We start from the raw sequence: 22,311 nt of genomic DNA, 5'->3' as shown, positions 1-22,311 counted from the left end.
TGGATGGACAGGTAAGAGGCCAGCATTCAACCCAGTTCTGGACCTCACTTACCCCTCTGCAGCTCAGCCTCAAGGACCCTAAATGAGTATCACAGAATTAACAGAAGTCACCCAGCCAGCCAAGTCTCTTAGGCTTCTGATAAGGACTCAGAGCTGCAGAGTTGGGAAGTGATATGCCTGATGAACCACAGTTAGTGGCAGAGTTGGGAGAGCTCAGAACCAAGGTCCCAGTAGAGACCCAGCCACCTATCAGAATTATGTGTGAGGAGGAGGCTGGGACACAGGAAATAGTGTTAAGAATATATGTGTTCATATTAGAAAGGCCATCCAAACCCACATCAAATCACTCCCACTCTATGCGGCTGTACCTACCCAGGACCTCCAACCCCTACCCACACCAGGGCAACAAAAGAGAAACAGGGACTGAGGTCCAATTGACAGATTTTTTTTTTTTATATTTAAAAACAAAATCAACCTTCCCCCAAGTAACCCCCCTAACAAACAAAAAATCAGATTAAATAAAATTTACAGTGAATATACCTAGCAAACATCTGTATGTGCAATTAAATACTGTGTCTGTTACTGCGGCACGAACCTCAAACAAACAATATACAAGTGTTCTGGGGGTGTAGGGGGAGGCCCAAGTTTTAACTTTGTGGGCTTGGGGTGACAAGATGGGAAAGTGAGAAGAAAGGGAAATCAATTTCATTTTTCTTAATTCTTTCCATATAAATATATTCATAAAGACCAAAAATGAAAAGGGAGCTTGGGATGGTAAGGAAATTAGGAGAACAGGGGAGTGTAGAACCCTCCCAATTCTACCTGACCAAAAAATATGAAAGAAATTCATTTCATGGTGGGAGAAGAGATAAAAAATGACAGAAGAGGTTGGAAAGGAGGGGGGAGCAGAGGGAGGCCAACCAGGGAAAGGGGGGCCATGGCAGGGAGTAAGGAGTCCAGTGCCAGTGTGTCTGTCTGTTTCTGTCTTCATCCCCACTGTCTTAGGCTCCAGTTTAGTGTCTGTCGCCTTCCTTTCTCCCTCCGTCCATGGTCTGCCAGGGAGTTATCCACCTTGCCCCCACCCCTGCTGTGCGAGTCCCTTCCCCTCATATTTATTGGGAGCTGGCTCGCTCCAGGATCCTCAGGTCATAGTTCTTTTTGGCCACTCGAAGTTTGAAGCGACTCACGGAGTTGTTGAGGCGAAGGGAGGCATTTTGGGCAGCCAGGGGGCTGGGAAACACAGCCACGATGGTGTACAAGGCAGCAAGGTCTGCATGGCGACCATTCTCAGCAGTCCCACTACTGTCCCCCCCGCCCCCGGCAGGCAGCCCCTGAGCATCCTTGAGCCACTGGATCTTGGCGCCGGACATGGCGAGCTGAGTGAAGAGTTTGTCCGCCTCCGTACGAGTGATGCCCTCAGGAAGATCTGTCACCTCCAGCACCCGCCCCAGGACTGGAAAGGGAGGAAAGAGGACATTGTGAGAGGGTTAGAACAGGAAGGACTGAACAGCGACCCAGCAGAGAAGTATTCAGTGGACCAAGTCTACATACAATGTCCTCAAAAGCCCAGCCTTTCCCACTTAGCCCTTTCCTCCTTCTCCAGTCAACCCAATTCCCCACCATCCTGATGCTGATCAAGGCAACTAGAAGAAACTAGGGAACTTCTTCAGCCCAGAGAGGTAGGCAAGAAGAGACTGTTCTCTCATGGAGCTGTTATTGTGAAGGAAGCATGGCTTTTGCTGATGTTCTTTCACAAAGTCAATAGCCTAACCTGAAATATGATCCCTTACCAGAGGCTGGCCCAAACAGGGTCCTCTGTTATCACCTAGGGAAGTCAGTTTCCCTCCTTTACTTTTTGGCCAACTGCTTCAAATAGGGGAAATTCTGAGAGGTCTGTATACCTAGTATGGAAGGCCTGCAGGAGGAGAGTCACTCCCCCACATTCTCTTGTCAATCTTCTCTTCAATTGGGTATAGGACTACCAAAGGTAGACATCCTAGATTAAAGTCAGAACCACTCCCAGAAGACTCTCAGTTAATAATAGGCTCAACAACCCCAGCATTGTGTTATTCCCATTTTTTACTATCATTTTCCCAGGATCTGGAATAGTTTGGTAAGGAGAACAAAAACACTTCACATCTCTAGCTTCTCCTTGTTCTTAGTAAAGGGCTCTAATTCCCACTCTCCTCCCTAAGCTGGCTTTTCCCAGTCATCCTGGGCTGATAATGTAGGCCTGGAGGAGTGAGCATATTCTCTTGGGGATTCAGCGTCCTGTCACTCACCGACATCTGTCGTCCCCAGGTCAGTGGAGGCAGATTTGAGTGCTTGTCTCTTACTCCGGTTTCCATGCTTCAATCCACTCTGTCCCTTCAACATGGAAAGATAATGCTCATCCTGGGTAGATAACATTGATTGCCTTGCATCCCAATGTTTGTCTGAGAGATTAAGGAGCAGCACCCAAACCTGAGGACCCCATCCCACCAGGCAGTCAGATTGGCCAGCAAGTGGCCACTGAGAAACAAAGAGAACCCCCACTCTTGACATTGGAGTGGGGTGGGAAGAATGAGTGCTGGAGTGGGCTCCTCCCACTCTGTCCATTCTCTCTGTTTTGTATCCCTTGTCTACCCTGCTGATTGATGTGGATGGCTCAGAGATAGGAGCCTGGATGAGAAGGGGTGTCTGATGGTCCTAAGGCTGATGGGGGACACCCTTACCTGGTGTACTGTGTAAGTCGACTGGCCATGGAGCAAAGGAGGGCAGATGGACAGATTGTACTGTAAGGGCTGGCCCAAGAGGGAGTAGCGCCCATCACCTAGGAAGGAAGAACAGATAGTTTTCTGGGAGTCTGAACTTTATGGTATGATTTTTATGAGATTTCAGGGGGCTTTGAAGATAGATACTGTTTCTACTTTTTCTATTATAGGAGTGCCCATATGACTGATTTAAGAGTTGTCTCTCTTCCTAAATCGCTTGGGTCTCAGCTGTATCTCAGACAAATGGGGCTATTAGGTTCCATCATCCTTCAAGGGTTTTGTCTTCTGTAGACAAAAGGTCCTGGAGGAAACCTACAGACCCTTATGAATGTTTTTCATTTCCTTTTTAAAAAAATATATTTTTATTGATTTCAGAGAGGGAGAGGGAGAGAGAGATAGAAACATCAATGATGAGAGAAATCATTGACTGGCTGCCTCCTGCACGCACCCCTGCGCGCCCCCTCCCTCCCCTTATTGGGGATCGAGCACGCAACCCAGGCATGTGCCCTTGACTGGAATTGAACCTGCGACCCTTCAGTCCACAGGCTGACACTCTATCCACTGAGCCAAACCAGCCGGGGCATGTTTTTCATTTCTTATATAGATTCTTCCCACCCCTTATCCAGGGATAAATTTTCTGTCTCATGTCAGCATACAGTGTAGCAGGCAAGAGTACAGACTTGGAGCCAGACTGCCTAGGTTCAGATTCTGGCTCTGTTACTGAAAATGGGATGTTGGGTATGTTTTCCCTTCATTAGTGTTGTTGGGAAGGTTAAATGAATATAAGATATGTAAAGCACTTACAACAATGCTTGATACATACTAAGCACTATTAGTGTTAGCTATTATTGTTGGTAAATATATTTCAGAGAACTTTGAAGTTTTTAAATTATATTCTTATCTTATTTTTATACTGTTTGTGACAACCAAGGCAGAAAGCAGATAAGATTATTCCCATCATATTTGTGATTAAGCCTATTCTATGGATTAGAAAACTGAGGTCTGGTTCCAAGTTTAAGTAACATGTTCAACATCCCAAAGCTACTTATTTGAATATGAAGCCAAGTGTTTCAAATCAAACCCAGCATTCCCTCTTCTAAACCATGCTGTGTCTGACACAGCCCATATTCCCAGGCCTCAGACTCTTTTCTTTCATTAGAAAGTTCAGTGAGCCCTGGCTAGTGTGGCTCAGTTGGTTGAGCGTCATCCCATGCACCAAGAGGTCGCAGGTTTGATTCCCAGTCAGGGCACATGCCTGGGTTACAGGCTCAATCCCTAGTAGGGGGCATGCAGGAGGCAGCCGATCAATGATTCTCTCTCACATAGATAATTCTCTCTCTCTCTAAAAATCAATAAAAAACATATTTAAAAAAAGAAAAAGAAAGTTCAGTGAACTTCTATTCCCTGGCTCACAGTCACCTTACTTGGTAGTAACTACTAAATATGTAAACGAGGCCTGGAGCAAGTTAACAGGGGCACCTTTAAAGAGGGGCAAGCCCTAGCTGGTTTGGCTCAGTGGCTAGAGTGTCGGCCTGCGAACTGAAAGGTCCCAGGTTCGATTCTGGTCAAGGGCACATGTCTGGGTTGTGGGCTCGATCCCCATTGGGGGACTTGCAAGAGGCAGCTGATCCATGATTCTCTCTCATCATGGGTGTTTCTATCTCTCTCTCCCTCTTCCTTCCTTTCTGAAAATAAAAACATATTAAAAAAATAAAATAAAGGGAGGCAAGTGTCCTTGGTCTAAACAGGGATGTTAAAATAAGAGTTGGCTTGCCCTGGCCGGGTGGCTTGGTTGGTTGAAGTGTCGTCTTGTACACCAAAGGGTTGTGGGTTTGATCCTTGTCGGGGTACATGCAGGAGGCAGCCAATTGATGTTTCTCTCTTACATTGATGTTGCTTGCTCTCTTTCTCTCTGTCTCTCTCTCTCTCAAATCAATACAAATATCCTTTGGTGACGATTAAAAACAAACAAACAAACAAAAAAGAGAGTTGGATGACCAGCCATACTGGCTCCCTGCCTGTTGCTACCCTCTCAATCTCCCCACTTGGGAATGGGATGTGAAGGGGAAATCTGACAGCAGTCAGCCCTAATCTGGCCCCTTACCCTGTGCTGGACCTCCGGGCCGGGGGAACTGTGTAAGGACGGGAAGGGGACTGAGTCCTGTGCAGACACTGCTGAGGCTGGTGACAGGAGAGGGTGCTGGAGACTGGGTAGGAGATGTGACGGGGCTGCTACTCATTTGTGTGTTGGCCTGTGGGAGAAAAGAGCACACATCACATAAACACTAAACATCACTCTCTGGACGTTTCTATGGCTTGGCTTAAATTCACTTCCTCAGGAAACTTCTCTTGGTGAACTCTGCCAAAGTCAGGTTGCTCTTTCAAACTTCCTCCTTAGTCCCTAATTAGTATGTATTATTTTAATATCCACTTTTGAAATACCATTTTAAGTATTCTCTTAGCATTTTCAAGTATGTGTCCCATCTGCCATCTTAGATCCTAGGTACTTTGAAATAAGATGCTCTTCTCTATGTCTTGTGTTTTTCCTCAAAAAAGAGGTTGCTCAGTCAATGACAAAGATTACTCCCTGAGAAGAATCTGGTCAACTCCTTGTCAGGACTCACCTGCGGGCTACTGTCAGGGTTGTACAGGTCTCCAGGTTTCTGCCCCCGCTGGTCCATGCTGTAGTATTTACAGTGACTCCACTGGACCATGGATGGGTTCTGGGGAGACTGGGGTCCATTAGGGACATTCAGCTGCATGACCACCACACCTGGTCCAGAAGGTGACACTCCTGAGTGGAGGAAGAAAGCAGTTGGTTCTGAATTCAAATTTTCGCCTGTCAGCTTACCCTGAGCAGGAAAGCTAGTAAACAAATCCACCAACTCTCTTCATGGTCACTTAAACTGTGTCCTGCCAGGAATCTGAGATAGCTGCTGATTTGGTTTGACTCCTTCTCCCTAAACCAGTGGAAATTTTAGTGGAAGGGACATAAGTCCCAGATGCCAATGCTTTCCTGGTCTTTACCTGGTGAGGGGCAGAAACCTGCACCATTATGTCAAGATTGGGTATTACCAAATGCCCAAGTTAGATTGCTCAAATGTCTGGGCACAGTACAGATTCCAGCTTGGCACTTGGGCCAGAGCTGTAGGCACGTGCAGGCTTTTCTGGTAATAGCTGTAGATAAGCCAGCAATCTCTGGTTGCTCTGGAGAAGATGAATGCACATAGCTTTACTAAGCCAGACCCAAGAGGTACTTTTTGGGCAAGGGTGGGGTGAGTTGGAAACATTTCAAGCAGAGATGTATATCATATTCAGGAAATGGCAAACAATTCAAGATGCTGAGACACCGGGGCTATGTAGGGGAAGTAGTAGGAGATGAGATACGTTTATTTATTCAGCAAACATTTATTGAACATTTACTATGTACCTGTGTTCCTATGCTTGGCACAGGGTGTATAGCAAAAACAGGTTCCTGGTCCTAGCTGGTTAGAGCATTGGCCTGTAGACTGAAGGGTTCCAGGTTCTATTCTAGTCAAGGGCATGTACCTCGGTTGCAGGCTTGATCCTCAGCCCTGGTCAGGGCATGTGGGAAGCAACCAATCGATGTGTCTGTCTCACATGGATGCTTCTCTCTCTCTGTCTTTCCCTCTCCCTTCCACTCTCTCTAAAGATCAATGGAAAAAATATCCTCAGGTGAGGATTAACAACAACAAAACAAGCAAACAAAAAACTGGTTCCTGCTCTCATGGAATGGACAGTCTATTAGGGAGCCAGACAGTTAAGAGTTTAAAGCACATTCTGGTGAGGGTCTTTATCCTGTAGGGTTGGGCATAGGACCTGTGCTTCAGAGAGCTAACTCAAGTGGCTGAATGTAAGATGGCTAAAGGCAGGGAGAGACTAGTGGCAGGAAGACTAGTTAGGAACCTCTGCAAACCAAATGAGGAGGTTTGGAATCAGGCAGTGACAGCAGGAATGGAGTGGGAGGGTAAGATCCTCTCTAAAGGGGTTTCACTGACAGGTTCAGGTGACTGATGGGATGTGATCCTGAGGTTTTAGCACAGGCAACCATGGCTAGCCTAACCTTCTCACAGGCTGAAGGGAGGAAAGGGCTCAATGAGGAGGAACATTAAGTCCTGAATCTTCCTCATGGTGAAAAGCAGGGTAAGGGGTCAAGAAGCAATTTGATAGACAGTCCCTGCTGGGAGGTAGGGGCAAGAGCTCTGCTTCCCCAGGAGGAATTGTCCACTCTGAGGGTTTGCTCTTGACCTCCCAGGATGTATTCCTGAAGAGGACAGGCTGAGTCCATGTGTATGTGGTGGTAGAGAAATGGATTGGAGCTTGCTAGCTCAAAAACCTGCTGCAATGCTTCAGTTGTCATGGCTCGGTGCTCTGGGGCTGCCACTGCCATTGCCATCACATTGCTTTCTGTGATGGGAAATGTTGCAGCCTCTGCCCTGGGCACCAGTCCTGCTGGGAAGTAAGTGTGATTGCTTTTCTCAGGTATCACCGGTCAAAGGAAAGGAAAAGAAACAGCAGGAGGCCTGAGAGCAGTTCAGGAGACACAGCATCTGTTGTATCCTATTCCCCAGTCAATTTGTGCCCCCTGCCCAGGGTTCATCTAATCAAAGAGCACAAATACTCAGAGGGACAGGCTGGCACCTCCCATCTCTTGCCAAGTGGGACAGGGTCATCAGCACGGCTTGTAGAACCACAGGGAAATTGCACAGCTGTGGAATGTCATACATTTAAAAGCTCCTCCCTTACTCTAGTTGCTTTGGGCATTTCATTTCCCCATCCTAAGAGCCCCACCTGCTCCAACATCTTCTACCAACAAAATTGCAATTGACCTTATTCAAACATCTCATTGCTACCTGAGGGGGCCAAGGTAAAAATAATCAAATCTACAGCTTTTCTGGAAGGCAGTTCATAATCTGAGCCTAATGCCCTGGGCCAGGAAAGAGGGGAGGATGTGTGAGTGTGTAGGATGTGAGCATATACAAGGTGGTGAAAGCTCTTTCTAATTGCAACATGTAGCCATAGGAGCTATTAGGCAGCTCAATGGAAGGGGAAAAGAGAACAAAGTCCTGGTATTATTTTCTCTGATTCCCAACAAAAACACAGCTAGGATGATAAGTCACAGCTTCAGCCCTCCCCACAATGAGTCTTTCTCCTCCTTCCCTGCTGGCCTGCAGCATTGTTCCTTCACTCAGCCGAGGACACAGAGCACTACTTGGCTGATGAGCTGATTTTTATGCTTCTCTTTCTCAAGCCCAAAGCAAGTGGCATCCGTTAGCAGCTGAACTGTCGCTACTTTCTTAATGGACATGGTGATAACACCCCCTACCCCCCCGCAAAAAAAACAAAACCCACCTCACGGCCCAATGACAGCACTTCTATATAATCAGATTGGAGGAAGAAGCCAGTGTTGGAGTAGGAAGGGGGAGAAGGGCGTTGAATAAGGAAATCAATTTCAGCTTGAAAGCTCTGAAAGGAGAGGGGACGTGTGAATGGCTCTTTAAGTGGCATCATTAAACCTGGGCAGAAAGGTCGATTGGGCAGAGCAAACCACATAAATACAAACAGATGACATTTATGTCTGGCAGAATTGGTTTTTGTTTAGTTGTTTTTTTTGAAATCACTGAGGAAGAAGCCTGACAAGGAATCAAATCTATGGACAGGAATGGTGAGAGAAATAAAATCCATAGCATCTTTGCAAAATTATAGAATAGAATACAACAGTATCTGGTCTTTTTTTTTGTGGGGGAGAGGGATTTCTTCAGGGAGTGAGAGAGAAAACAGTCTCAGCCTGAGGTAATTTCTCAGCCACAAAACGAGCCAGTAAGTATGTGAGAGGCTATGTCTGTATGTGCCTCACGCTGGCTACGCTGCTGTGTCACTGTGAGGTGGGAGTCTAGGTACAGGTTTCACTGCCATTTTATGTCTGTGTGCATCTTCCCCAGACCAGCATCTCTGTAGAAATCTTAAGAGACTTGCAAGCCATCATTTTAGTGGAAAGTAAATTGATTCCTGGGGTTATAGTTATGTCTAAGATCATAGTGGAGGAATTAAGATCCAGGCCTGGGGGTAAATTGGGCAACTACAAAAATGTATTAATAAACCAGAACAGTTGTTCCAGGAACAGTCAACCCTAATCCCTGCCTTTATTTTTGGAAAAGTGACCATGTTGCTTCATGGGAGAAGGGCGGGTAATTGTCCTCTGAAGGTGACATAGAGCCCTTGTGGGCTATGCAGGTCTTCTAGCTCCCCAGTAAAGGGTAAAATGGAAAGGAAGACAGAAGAGGTACTTTTCTTCTACTTCCTCTTATATTTTTATGAGCAGGGATTGAAGACTTTTAAAATCAGTGGTATTGTGAATATGGTCTCTTAGATGTGGGTGAACAGTGGGTCTTATCATCTAGGAAAATCCAGAAGCCTAGGATCAAGCAGGGAAGAAAGTAATTATAACAGAAAATTCCGAAGAAGCAAGAGAACTAGACGATAAAGTGGGTTTCCTCCATTTCTATTGATTAGGGAAGAGCCTGATTACCTCCGTCCAATCCCAGCCCAGATCTCTTAAGTGCTGCCAACTTTCAGAATAGCTGTTTCAGTTTATTTAACCCAGCACTAGGTCCAGAGGAGGTAATGAAAAATTCTTTCACCTGGTTTGTTTCATATTCAAAGACCTTATATTTGAAGATGAACAGATATATAATCACAGAGACCCAATAGATATACTGATATACCATTAAGGATAGTATATCCATATGTACATATTTACTTTTAACAAGAGAGAAAATGCCCTGTGGTATCAAGCACCACCAAAGGCTACCTTGGTTCTTGGAGCTGGTTTCTACAATTTCCATACCCTGATGGGAATGTCAAGGTCAAGTGCTCCTGGGGGACACTAGGAGAAACAGCTAGAGAGACTAATTCTATATAATAAAAACCTAATATGCTAAGTGTCCAGTCATCCATTCAACCAATCAAAGTGTAATATGCTAATGATATGTTAAGGCTGCTCAACCACTCGCTATGACATGCACTGACCACCAGGGGGCAGACGCTCATACTGGTACGTTAGCTTGCTGCTGGGGTCCAGCCCATCGGAACTGAGAGAGATGGGCCGGACACATCCTGGAGCCCTCCCACGGTCCCTCCCCGGGTCTGATTGTGCACTGGTGGGGTCCTTCGGCCTGGCCTGCGCCCTCTCGCAATCTGGGACACCTCAGGGGATGTCAGAGAACCTGTTTCAGCCCAATCCCACAGGCCAGGCAGAGGAACCCCACTGGTGCATGAATTTGTGCACCAGGCCTCTAGTAATATAATAAAAGGTAAGGGCTGTTGAATTTATTCATTTATTTATTTTTAAATATATTTTTATTGATTTCAGAGGGAGAGATAGAAACATCCATGATGAGAGAGAATCATGGATTAGCTGCGTCCTGCAAGTCCCCCAACTGGGGATCGAGCCCATAACCTGGGCATGTGTCCTTGACTGGAGTTGAACCTGGGGCCTTTCAGTTTGCAGGCCAACGCTCTATCCACTGAACCAAACCGGCTAGGGCAGGGCTGTTGAATTTAAAATCTCTCAGCCTGTGAGACATCCATGTTTGGTCTGGAAGAAGTCATTGCTCCTTGAAGGTAACAACTAATTCTGTCTTATGAGCAAAATTAATTCTGGAATCCACTCTCCAGAATCTAACACGAGTATAAAATATCTTATGTGAAAAATAGTACATTTCTAAATGGAGAAATTGGCAAAAATACCTCCCTCTCCCCAGCAGAGGGCACTCTGATATTCCCACAACATAAGTACATTAAGACCTCCTGCCTTCCAGAACCCCTGAAGCTTCTTTAACTGCAGTGTAAAACTATGTTAGGGTGGGGTGAAAGGGAAAGAAACAAGGACAGCTGCACTTGGTGTACTGGGGGAGTTCTTGGCAAAGGCAGACAGTGAAAGGCTGCATGACATAAGCCTATTCACCTGGGAGAGTTGGTTCCTCCAAAGAGGGACCTGGCCAGTGTGTGGCTCAGTGGTTGAGTGTTGACCTATGAACCAGGAGATCACGGTTCGATTTCCGGTGAGGCATATGCCCTCACCGGAAATCATTGCGGGCTCAATCCCCAGTAGTGGGTGTGCAGGAGGCAGCCAAAAATGATTCTCTCTCATCATTGATGTTTCTATTTCTCTCTCCCTCTCCCTTCCTCTCTGAAATCAATAAAAATATATTAAAAAGAAAAAGAGAGCTTTTAGCTGTTAACACAATATCTATTTACTTCCCACTGGAGGGAAAGGAAGAGTACAGAAGCCTGTTGAAAATGTGTTACTGAGAATGCAGCATAGGATATGGAAATTCAAAAGACCAAAGTTCAAGTTCTAGGACTGTGACTTTAGGCAAGTCAATTATCCTTTCAGGCTTAAATTTCCCCTTCATGAAGTTGTAGTAAGAATTAAAATGATAAAATGTATGTGATCACATACAAAAAAGTGCTAAACAAATCTAAGATACGACTTAAAAAGCATTTACCAGCCTTGCTCACACTCCCAAGAGGAAAAAAAAAAAGCTGTCATAGGAAGAATAAGTGCAGGAGAGAGGTAAGCACTTCATGTCTCAAATGCATGTGGTAAATGTAATGGTGAATTCAGAAAAAGGAAAACAAAACATGAAGGAAAGAAAACAATGAACCCAATCAGACATGTGGCTGCCCAGGGATGGGGATGGGGCAACCAACCTCACCTTTCTTGAGAGGTCAACTTCAGCACCCCTGGAAAACACCAGCCAGGATTTTGGTCTTTCTTCCTGATGGGGTCACACTATCCTTGAACACTCTCTACCCTTCCCAGATCTAGAGCAGCATTTGCTCTTGCCAGTGCCCAAGACCACTCCCCGCATCCCGCCTCCCCTCCGGCCCCCCAACCCCGGCAATTTTTATCGTCTTACCTGAGAACTGCTGTGGCATCTGTGGTGGGCTGCAGGGAGAGGGAGACTGAGGCATCTGGTACTGCTCAGAGCCAGGAGGCTGTAGAAACCCCACAGAAGGGCTGGGGAAATACAGAAGAGAGGAGTGGTAAAGAGGTAGAGGGAGGAACACAGCTCATGGCAAACAGCTGCTGCTGCCCAGGCCTCCCCGTGGGAAGTAGAGGCAGCTCCAAGCCATTCCCAAACCAATTTGCCATGCAATTTCTAAAATCACTAATCAGTCCAAAGTTAATTATATAGATTTGTACTTGATAATCTTTCAATTAGGAAGCTGCTAATCAGTGCTATAGATGGAATGTCAGTGACACATGCTCTTCCCAACAGTGTGGAAACACCAGATACATACATGTGCATACATGCACATAACACAAATACACACACACTCTGAGAAACATAACAGACACACAAAGAGAGTGCCAGAGACAGATATACAGTGCAAAAGAGAGATGGATATGAAAGAACTCCGGAGATGTATGATTTAGGATATTTACACAATGGCAAACACAGATAGTCACCTAAAGACAAACAGGGAAAACCCCCCACAAAGCTCAAGACAACAGGAGACATCCTATCTAATAAAAGGGTAATATGCAAATTAACTGTCACGCCATCGCAAAGATGGCGGTGCCCATAGGGTCCTGCGTTCCAAACACGTGGAGGGAGGGAGGGGCCTCTGGGGGAGACGCGAGCCCAGCGTCCCACACCCCGGCCATGCGAAGGGAGGGGCCTCTGGCCAGAGGCCGGGATGCTGGCGTTGCAGGGACCTCCTTACCCCTGTGCACAAATTTTGTGCACTGGGCCTCTAGTACATATAAAAAGACATAAATAAACATATACACACTGAGAGAGACACACAGAAATACTTGCAAGTAGGCCCAGACTTGAGTTCTAGTTCCAGCTCTGCTTTTAATTAGTTGTATGACTTTGGGTAAGTTCCTTAATATCCCTACCTAGAACTTCTTCATTTATTAAAAAAAGGGAGAGCCCAACTGGTGTGCGTCATAGGTTGAGCATCGACCTATGAACTGGAAGGTCGAGGTTCAATTCCTGGTCAGGGCACAGGCTGTGGGCTCAATCCCCAGAGTGGGGAGTGCAGGAGGCAGCCGATTGATGATTCTCTCATTGTTGATGTTTCTGTCTCTCCCTCTTCCTTCGTCTCTGAAATCAATAAAACTATTTTTTAAAAAGGGAGAAAAATAAAACAAGGGAAGTGGACTAGATATTTCTAAGGTACTTTAAAATTATAATCAGCTAGGGTCTATCCAAAATACGTATAAATAGACCATGTGAGATTCATCCATGGATATAAAGAGAGGTATACAGAAAATTATATGTGTGTGTGTGTGTGTGTGTGTGTGTGTATTCTCCAAAAATTGCTTCTTTTAATGATGAGCAATCTTTATCCCATAGTTCTGAATCTTGCTGATTAGAAAAATAAAAAATGGGAAATTATAAAGCCTCGGTCTCTGAAGAAGGAATTTTTTTCTGCTAGTGAGCTCTTCTGGATATGTCAAATCAATGAGGACAAAAAGAGAATGAACTCACTCATATTCTACCAGCTTTAGGACACTACTGGGATCTCTACCCCTGCCTTTATTTTCTTAGGTCAGTGAAAACAAAAGCATGGTGCAACCGTTGCTGAAGGTCTATGGGAGATGTGTCTGGATTTTTGGGGAGTCCTTACCTTGTACCGTTCTGCTGAGCCGCAGGGATCATGCTGTAGTACACTGGCACCCCCCCCGTCGGAAGACCCCCTTGCACAGACTGGCTTGCAGGGACAAGCATGGGTTGCTGGAAAGGCGGCTGGACCACATTTTGCGAGTCATTACCCACTGGGACCTGAGTGGAGATGAGAAGAGAATGACCACTCTCATCGTACGCCCAATGAGTTCATCCAAGAACAGACTAAGGCACTCTAACTTCCTCTCTAGCTCTCAGAGATTCCTCCTATTCTGCTCATCTGCCTAAAGGAAATGCTCACAGAACTACCTCCATTTCCCTCTTCTCCAAATACCACTCTTGAGCATTTGATGTAGAGAAAGGAGCCTGCTTCCCTTTAGAGCCTACTTTTCTGGGCATGTACTCATTTGCATGAATGTATAAAGATCAAACAATTTAAATAAACACTCTTCTCAGATTCTCTGGGCTTTCTCTCAGAGGGAAAATACCTAAAATTTTAAGGGGCAAAGTGAACAGTATTTTATGTTAGAGTTGTCAGGCTGGATGACGTGGGAGGCTGTCCTCCTTTCCCTCATCCCGAGGACTGGGTGATCTTTCCCAATGCAAAATGCACCCACTTGGTAAGAAGGCAGTGGAGTATACTGAACCACCAGGCCTTGCATCTGGCCCCCCATGCCACTCCTCTGGTTGCTGAGCAGGCCCTGGTTCTGTGGTTGCTGGACCCCTATCATGCCTTGGTAAGTCGCCTGCTGCTGGTTAGGCATCATGGGCTGTAAACCTGGGGATAGGCAAGGAAGAGAAGACATTAGCATGGTCTCAACAATGTTTAGGAGGTCACACTCTATCAGCAATTTTTCTTCACCTGTCTATTTTGCCTTTCCTTTTTCTGGAGATCCTGGGTACCTCTTCAGGAATCTAATCATTCCTGCCTTTTTTTTAAAAACAGGGATGGTAATTCTCTTTCCCAGTCTCCGCCCTTCCCCTATTCACTGTCTTCTTACACCAGCAGTTCCCCTTACCAGGCTGTTGGGATGGCTGAGGCAACTGTTGACCACGTTGGGGGCTGTAGGCCACCGGGTGAGAGAGAGGTCGATATTGCTGGTTGGAGTTAGGATACTGTCCAGGGGGATAGTAAGAAACCTGGATCTATGGTGAGAGGAAAAAGATGTGTGAGAAGGTCCCCAAACTATCAATCAGGGTTGATGGCCAAAAATCTGGATGGATTTATGGAGATATTTTGGGTCTGCAATTGCAGCATTGGTATACAAATTTGAAAAAGAACAGGAAGGACTTGTGTCATGTAGAAAGAAACCTTCTAACTAAAAAGACAACTAGTGGGAAATGGAGGTGAGGAATAGGTATCCCCTCTGGTCTGTCTAAATTAGAGGAAGAGAGAAGAATATAATACTGGACAAACGGTATTAGTGATTTAAGCTGGGAACCAGAGCCACTCACTTGCTGAGGAGGCTGCATATAGCCCTGGGGTGGCAGGACTTGCTGAGTAGGTGTTGCATGGCTAGAGGTGGAATAGTTGGAAGTGGGGAGGGGCTGTCCTGTGGAAGCCATGATGAAGCTTGTCTGCTGAGAGTGCTGGGAGATAAGTGAGGGCTGGAACAGAGCTGCGGATGGGTCAGCTGCTTCAGTAGAACCTTGGCGGTTAAGGCTCATCTGTCCAAAGGGATTGCTGAGGTCATCTACCTGTTGAAAAAGTAGTGGAGACTCAAGGACTGAGGTGGTGTCAAGCCCCATGTTCTCAGCTTCAACACAGACACACAGAAATAGCAACCCCATCTACAGCCTTCCTTACCTACACCAAATGTGAGACACTCCTGCCTCTGCCCTGGGAGGCCAGCCTCCTTACCACATGTGAGGTAACAATGGCCACTCTGATTATGATTTTTATTAGAATTTGTCCTGGGGAGATGGGAGCAATGACACAACTTCTATATATAGAAAAACAGGACAAACTAGTGGGTTACACAAAAAAGACTATAAGCCTTTCCATTTCCTGTCTCCCTCCTGCCTCCAACCACACAAAGTGCCCTATGTTGCCAAAAATCCTGTTTTTATAATAAAGGACTAAGATAACACCTTGAATGGATTATGGGTGGCTCGGTTCATGCGGCTCCCCAGCTCTGCCTATGCAGCGGAAAGACTGATGGACTCCCCACTCCTGCTGCTTATCTCCTTACTCCCTCTCAAGGTCATTTCCACCTATGTTCTGTGATACTTGCCTAGAGTTCTCCTGCCCTTCAGAAACCACTTCTAATTCTCACCTCTGAAAGGAGGCCAGGGTGAGTAGCTGAGCTGGAGGGTGAGACTGACTGGCTAGTCTGTAATTGCCTTCTCTCTCAGCCCTCTCCTCTAAGCAGCAAGAGTGATGGTGTTCCATCTCTCACTTGTACTGTGATAGGTTAGTTTGTTAGCTTCCTTGTCCTTTCTGCTCCCTGGACAGTAACTGACACACATACAAACACATACACACGCAGAGGAGTTCTTTTGCAAAAAGAACCAAAAACCAAAAAAAAAAAAACACAAAAAAACACACAAAAACTAGTAGGAACAAAAGGTAATGCTTTCCTGTGATTTCACTCAATTTTCAGGGATCTGATCTTCAAGTTAGCTATTTAACTACCTTAATGGGCAGAAACAGATGACAAAAGTACTGGATTGCTAATTATTTTGAGGTCCATATTCTAGGACTTTTCAGAATGGAGATAAGAGGTAGGAGACAAGAGGGGATAGTGAAAAAGCAGACAGGTGTGATTAACATGAAATAAAAAGCCAATCCTCCTATATCATGAAAGAAGTTATCAATTATGAGGCAAATCAGATCTTCAAAGGATTTGTAGTCAAGGTACAAACTAAACAGCAAGTGTTATGCATTAGAAAAGGCTACTTTTTATGTAAAATAACATGGTAACAGAAGGGAACATTTTAAGTTTTTACCAGTGGGACCAGAGAAGTCTGCAATTGTGTTTTTATTTTTAAAGGAAAAGATGAGCCCAGGTTAGATCAACATCTGGTTGCGTTTCCCTTCCTATAACTCAGGGGAACTCTCTCTTATATTTAGGCATCGTTTGATGGCTCAATTACTGTGATGTGGTCACTAGAGAGGAGTATACTTCAGCCTATACTGGCCCCACAAGAAGAAACACCTTTTAACATGGCCCTCCAAAAAGCACAACTGCTTTGCAAGGTTGTCACAGACTGACCCAGACATACCCAGAGATACAGGCCACACAAGGACAAGACAAAAAGGGGTAATGAAGTTTATACCATGTTGTACTGCTGGGGTGGAGACACTGGCAGAAGGACTTGGGGACAGGAGCCTGGAGAGAACTGAACAGGCTGCGGAGAGGGCTGCAGAGCTGGGACAGGCTGTGGACCAGTAGAGAGGCATGTGGAAAAGGGAAGAGAAAAGGGAGGCACAGGGAAAGGCAGCAGGGCAGAGATGGGGAGGAAAAGGGAAGGAACAATGTTAATCATAAAAGAAATTTCACATGAATAGCAAGGCTGCTGAGCAGTATGGAGACCAAGCCCAGGATAGCCATCTCTCCTATCAGGACAGACTCACTGCACACCCCACTCCATTAGCCACTCAGGACTTTGCAGATGTTGTGACCAGTTTTAGAACTCTCAGAGCTGGGGTCTGCTGTCTGATTCCAAACGTAGCTTTTCCCAAAACATTTTTCCTGAACAATGATTCCTGAGGAACATAATCATAAACCCTCTCAAATGTCCATTTGAAAAGAGATCCCTTGGCCTGGCCAGAGTGACTCAGTAGTTCTAAGTATTGACCTATGAACCAGGAGGTCATGGTTTGATTCTGGTCAGGACATATGCCTGGACCGTGGGCTCGATCCCCAGTAGAGGGTGTGCAGGAGGCAGCCCATCCATGATTCTCTCTCATCATTAATGTTTCCATCTCTTTCTCCCTCTCCCTTCCTCTTTCTGAAATCAAAACACATTAAAAAACAAAACAAAACAAAACGGATTCTTGTTTCTGTAGGAAGCGTCATCCAAGGTCTGGCTGAGCTCTCCCGGCCACACTCCTAATTTCACAGCACAGGTCTCCTGGAGGAAGTGCTCATTCACAAGGATCATCTCCCTCCCGAGGGCAGAAGGAAAAAACAGTCAGTTCACGCCTGGTTCTGGCTACATCCTCTTGTTCCAAGATTGTTCTGTGAAACTCTAGGCTATGAGGGCAGTATGAAAAATGCCCCCATAAGCAAACAGGGAGGGATTTAGGAATAAAATATAAATAGCCTTAGTTTTAACTTTTGTTCCTTCAGTCCCTTCATTAGCCTCAAGCAGGAGCATTTGGTATATTCTAAACCAACTAATAAGGAGTTATTTTTTCTCTCTTCTTCCTTTCCAGCCATTTCAATCCCTTATCAGTTCTCTAGCCATGGCCCTTGATGGTGGTAGGAGGGGTAGGAGAAAGGGGAGAGGCTAGGAAAAGAGAGGGAAATAACTTTTACATTCATTGTCTCATTTATATATTTTACCTCATTATAGCTTCACAATAATCTTATAAGGAGATATGATAACTTGTATTTGCAGTTAAGATAGTAAGGTTCAGCCGAAACCGGTTTGGCTCGGTGGATAGAACATCGGCCTGCGGACTGAAAGGTCCCAGGTTCGATTCTGGTCAAGGGCATGTACCTTGGTTGCGGGCACACCCCCAGGGGGTGTGCAAGAGGCAGCTGATCTATGTTTCTAACTCTCTATCCCTCTCTCTTCCTCTCTGTGAAAAATTAATAAAATATATTTTAAAAAAAGATAGTAAGGTCCAGAGAGATTAAATCACACATCCAGGATCACACAGCCAATCTGCAGAACTTGGATGGGAACACAGTTCTACCTGACATATATTCTTCCTCTCAACTCTAGTAGTGGGGAGGGTGGGAAAGAAGCTAAACAGAATTACACAAACATCTTTTTGTTTGTACAATTCTCCTCCCTCCTTTCAAATTTAGAATAGCAAGAGGTGAGGGAGACCCAAGGTATCAATATCCTTTCCTGCCACTTATCTCTGGAGAGACCCTTTCATAGAGGGGACTAACTTCCAGAAGCAGAGAGTCCAGGAATTAGAAGACCCCCAAAATGGAGAACACTCCTGATATCTGGATTAAGTAAAATGTAAGTCATCTTGGTTAGGAAAAAGTCACTGAGACTTCACTGTGTGACCTGGGTGAGATGTTGCCATAGCCTTGAAAATAAACTCTCAGCTCTCCTGGCATACTTACTTTCTGTAAGCCAGTGGCATTCCAAATATAACTGCTGGCCAAGCTTCTCAGCATGAGCTACCTGTGCTGGTAGCTTTTAAACCCATTTTCTATTATCCTAATCCTCTTCTTTCTCTTAGAGGAGGGCCTAATGTGCTTTAGACCTTATATCCTCCGGAGGGAGAAAGGGTGACCAAAGGGAAAGTGAAGTGGTAAAATAAGGCTGCCTGATTTCCTCATGTGAATTTGTGATTTTTAAGTAAAAAGTGAAGAGAAAAGAAATGCTCCTTTCTTAGGACTCTCCTGAGAAGCGTAGTGGTAAAGGTAGGCATCTCAGTGCTATTTAAAAAAATATTTTTGTATTGATTTTAGAGAGGAAGGGAAGAGGGAGAGAGAGATAGAAACATCAATGATGAGAGAGAATCATTGATCAGCTGCCTCCTGCACGCCCCACATTGGGGATCCAGCCTGCAACCCCGGGCATGTGCCCTAACCAGAATCGAACCGTGACCTCCTGTTTCATAGGTCTAGGCTCAACTACTGAGCCATGCCAGCCGGGCTGTGCTATTTTTAAGTTATACCACCACAACCTTCAGCTACAGTTTTCTTCTTAGAGAGTCTCAAACTCCCAAGTTAGGGAACTTCCTAAAAACCATGAGGAAGCCAAAGACTGGCCCTGAGGGATGTGACAGTCACCTACTGGCAAATTCTGGACTAAATCATTGGTTTTTATATACCTGACTGGGCTCCTGGAGAGAGGTTTGGAGGGCTCCTTTTTAAGAGGCCTATTCCACTTTAAGTAAATTGGGCAAAAGGTAGCCTCTGGCCCTTTAATCCTGTCTCACTCCTTGATTTCACATGCACTACTGATATATGATATGGAGGCCTGCTCTGACAGCAGAGGCCTGCCAAGAAGGGAAATAGCACAGTTTAGCCAGCAGTGTCTCCAAGCCTGGGACAAATGTCTCTTGCTACAGAGCTAAAGGTAACTATCTTTTCTCAGTTTCTCTTCCAAAGGAAAATCTTTAGAATAAGCACAGTGGTATGTGTGTGTATAGTCACTTCCTTCATGCCTGCTCTATTATGTACCTTTTGAGAAACTGAACAGTAAGTATTTTGGAGCTCAGCAACTTGAGTTTGGAGAGCCACCAGCACTGAGAGACAGGGACAAACAGAAAAGAAAGAAAAGGGCAATAATAAGAAGAAAAGGATAAAGAGAGGAGGAGAAAAAGTGGAGAGGAAGAAAAAGGAACTACATATGGGGGTGGAGGTGTATAAAAATATTAGCAGCTACCACAAATGCTTCAGGGACACCAAAACTTAACCAGGCTAAGAATTTTTGGTTTGGAATTTGTGATCACAATTAATCTCAGGAATAAATTTCTGAGGGAGCAGAGATCTCTATACCAAATAATGCTCCCCGGTTCTCAATCTACAGGGCCTAAATTAGGACCATACTCCCTGCAGGTCAGTCAATACCAACAGCTGACCCACTGACCCTCATGATGCAGAGGCAGAGACAGAATCCGACTGAGTAAAATTTGGGATTCAGGGCCTGTCACTTGGAAATTATTTTAAAAATTTTCAGTCTAAAATGGTTATTCTCTTTATCTTTCTATTTCTGTTCTATTCTTGCTGTCTGTTTCTAGATATGGATAGAAGGAGGAGGCAGATGGAAAACTAAGAGGAAAATAAGGGAGCAAGACTATATTAAAATCCACACATTTTAGAAAACAAACAAAACAAACCCCCAAAAAACTGGGCTCTAGAAAAGTGAAACATACATACACAGAAGATAGCCAGAGAGAGGAGCACAGAGTTTACCCCCTTATAGGTCTGAGTTAAGACACAGACAGGGCCCAGCCTGTGTGGCTCAGTGGTTGAGCATTGACTTATAAATCAGGAGGGTCATGGTTCAATTCCCAGTCAGGGCATATGCCTGAGTTGAGGGCTCGATCCCCAATGTGGGGCATGCAGGAGGCAGTTGATCAATGATTCTCTCTCATCACTGATCAATTATATATATATAAACCAACTTCTGGTTGGTTTAGCCTCCGGTCGTGACGGACCCAGGGTTTTTATATATTAGGATGAGATTTAATGAGATAGATGGTGTTAGAAGAAAGTAAGTCAGGATTATAGAGAAACTAACATATATATATTAGTGGCCTGGTGCACGAAATTCATTCATGCATGGAGAGGGGGGAGTTCCCTCAGCCCAGCCTGCACCCTTTCCAATCAGACATCCCTCTCACAATCTGGGACTGCTGGCTCCTAACCGCTCACCTGCCTGATTGCCCCTAACTCTGCCTGCCTGCCTGACTGCCCCTAACCTCTCTGCCTGCCTGCCTGATAGCCCCCAACTGCTCTCCCCTGCCAGCCTGATCTCATCCCCAACTGCCTCTGCCTGCCTGATCACCCCTAACTGCTCTCCCCTGCCGGCCTAATCTCACCCCCAACTGCCGTCCCTTGCCGGCCTGATCTCACCCCCAACTGCCCTCCCCTGAAGGCCTGATCTCGCCCCCAACTTCCCTCCCTTGGCGGCCTGGTTGCCCCCAACTGCCCTCCCTTGCTGGCCTGATCTCGCCCCCAGTGGCCCTCTCCTGCCAGCCTGATCTTGCCCCCCCAACTGCTCTCCCCTGGCAGCCTGATCGCCCCCAACTGCCCTACCCTGCAGGCCTGATCTCACCCCCAACTGCCCTCCTCTGCCAGCCAATTTGGTTCTGATTGGTCGGTTTCTATGCCAGTCAGCGTCTCTGGGCCTATCAATGGGGCCTGATCGGGAAGGCGGGGCTGATCAGCAGCCCCAGTGGAGGCCTGGAGAGAAATGGAGGCGCGGCTGCTGGCCCGGCCTGAAGAGAAAGAGAGAGGCAAGTGCTGATTAACAGCTGCTACGGATCAGACCCTGCTTCTCTCTTCAGGCCTCTCTCCGGGCCTGATTCGCAGCCCCCTCAGCAGTCAGTGTTGGGTCACCGCATCCTCAGCTGCAGCAGTCAGTGCTGGGTGGCCACAGCAACCCAGCGCTGACTGCAGGACTGACTTCTGGTTGGTTTAGCCTCCGGTCGTGACGGACCCAGGGTTTTTATATATTAGGATGAGATTTAATGATGTAGATGGTGTTAGAAGAAAGTAAGTCAGGATTATAGAGAAACTGATTTAGGGACTAATATGAAGGACTAGAATGATCTGTATGTGGGTTACATTAAAACACAAAGCAGGGTTTCCTAGATCTTTATGTGTTTTTTTTTTTATAATGTGCTGACTTTATGAATACATTTAAAAGGATGAACAGTCCTTTCAATGCAGAGGAAAAGAACAGACATTGCTCTAGCACAGAGTCAAAGCCAAGGGAACTATAAAGCACACTTGTATGTTTTTTATTTTAGCTTCATTTCACAGTATTTGAATGGGGTAGTACTGGGCCATTCTGGGGTCTTTCCACTCTAGTTTTCTGGGGTATGAGTGCTTGGAACTTGTTTCTTGTACCTATGGAAGAGATATATTTTAGGTCAAGCTGGACTAACTAAACAGAGAGACAAGGGAGCCTGTAACAATTTTAACTACAGCATAACAGAGTACAGACATGGGATTCCTGACTACCAGTGAACACTTTGGGATAAAGCATGGGCTCTATTCATGAAGAGCTCAGAGCAGCTCTCCTCA

The 22,311-nt window shown here is 45.7% G+C and overlaps 1 protein-coding gene and 1 non-coding gene across 2 annotated transcripts in view; both read right to left on the bottom strand.

Annotated features, from left to right (window-relative positions):
• Positions 1-429: 429 nt before the first annotated feature.
• The window catches only part of R3HDM2 (R3H domain containing 2), a 163,422-nt gene continuing 141,540 nt past the window's right edge, over positions 430-22,311 (bottom strand). The window contains exons 17-27 of the mRNA XM_054718933.1: positions 16,697-16,798; positions 14,873-15,115; positions 14,437-14,563; positions 14,035-14,195; positions 13,422-13,576; positions 11,699-11,799; positions 5,378-5,547; positions 4,858-5,005; positions 2,715-2,812; positions 2,283-2,394; positions 430-1,453 (exon numbers count right to left, since the gene is read on the bottom strand). Coding sequence (XP_054574908.1) covers positions 1,113-1,453; positions 2,283-2,394; positions 2,715-2,812; positions 4,858-5,005; positions 5,378-5,547; positions 11,699-11,799; positions 13,422-13,576; positions 14,035-14,195; positions 14,437-14,563; positions 14,873-15,115; positions 16,697-16,798 — 1,758 coding nt within the window. The 3' untranslated portion in view covers positions 430-1,112. The remainder of the gene's footprint in view (positions 1,454-2,282; positions 2,395-2,714; positions 2,813-4,857; positions 5,006-5,377; positions 5,548-11,698; positions 11,800-13,421; positions 13,577-14,034; positions 14,196-14,436; positions 14,564-14,872; positions 15,116-16,696; positions 16,799-22,311) is intronic.
• Positions 21,900-22,033, bottom strand: LOC114234188 (small nucleolar RNA SNORA22). The gene has a single exon (XR_003620389.1). It is a non-coding gene; the product is annotated as a small nucleolar RNA SNORA22 (small nucleolar RNA).

This window comes from Eptesicus fuscus, chromosome 7 (genome assembly GCF_027574615.1).
Source record: "Eptesicus fuscus isolate TK198812 chromosome 7, DD_ASM_mEF_20220401, whole genome shotgun sequence".
NCBI lineage: Eukaryota > Metazoa > Chordata > Mammalia > Chiroptera > Vespertilionidae > Eptesicus > Eptesicus fuscus.
The sequence above is the reverse complement of the archived record's forward strand: the minus strand, read 5'-3'. Positions and strand labels throughout refer to the sequence as shown.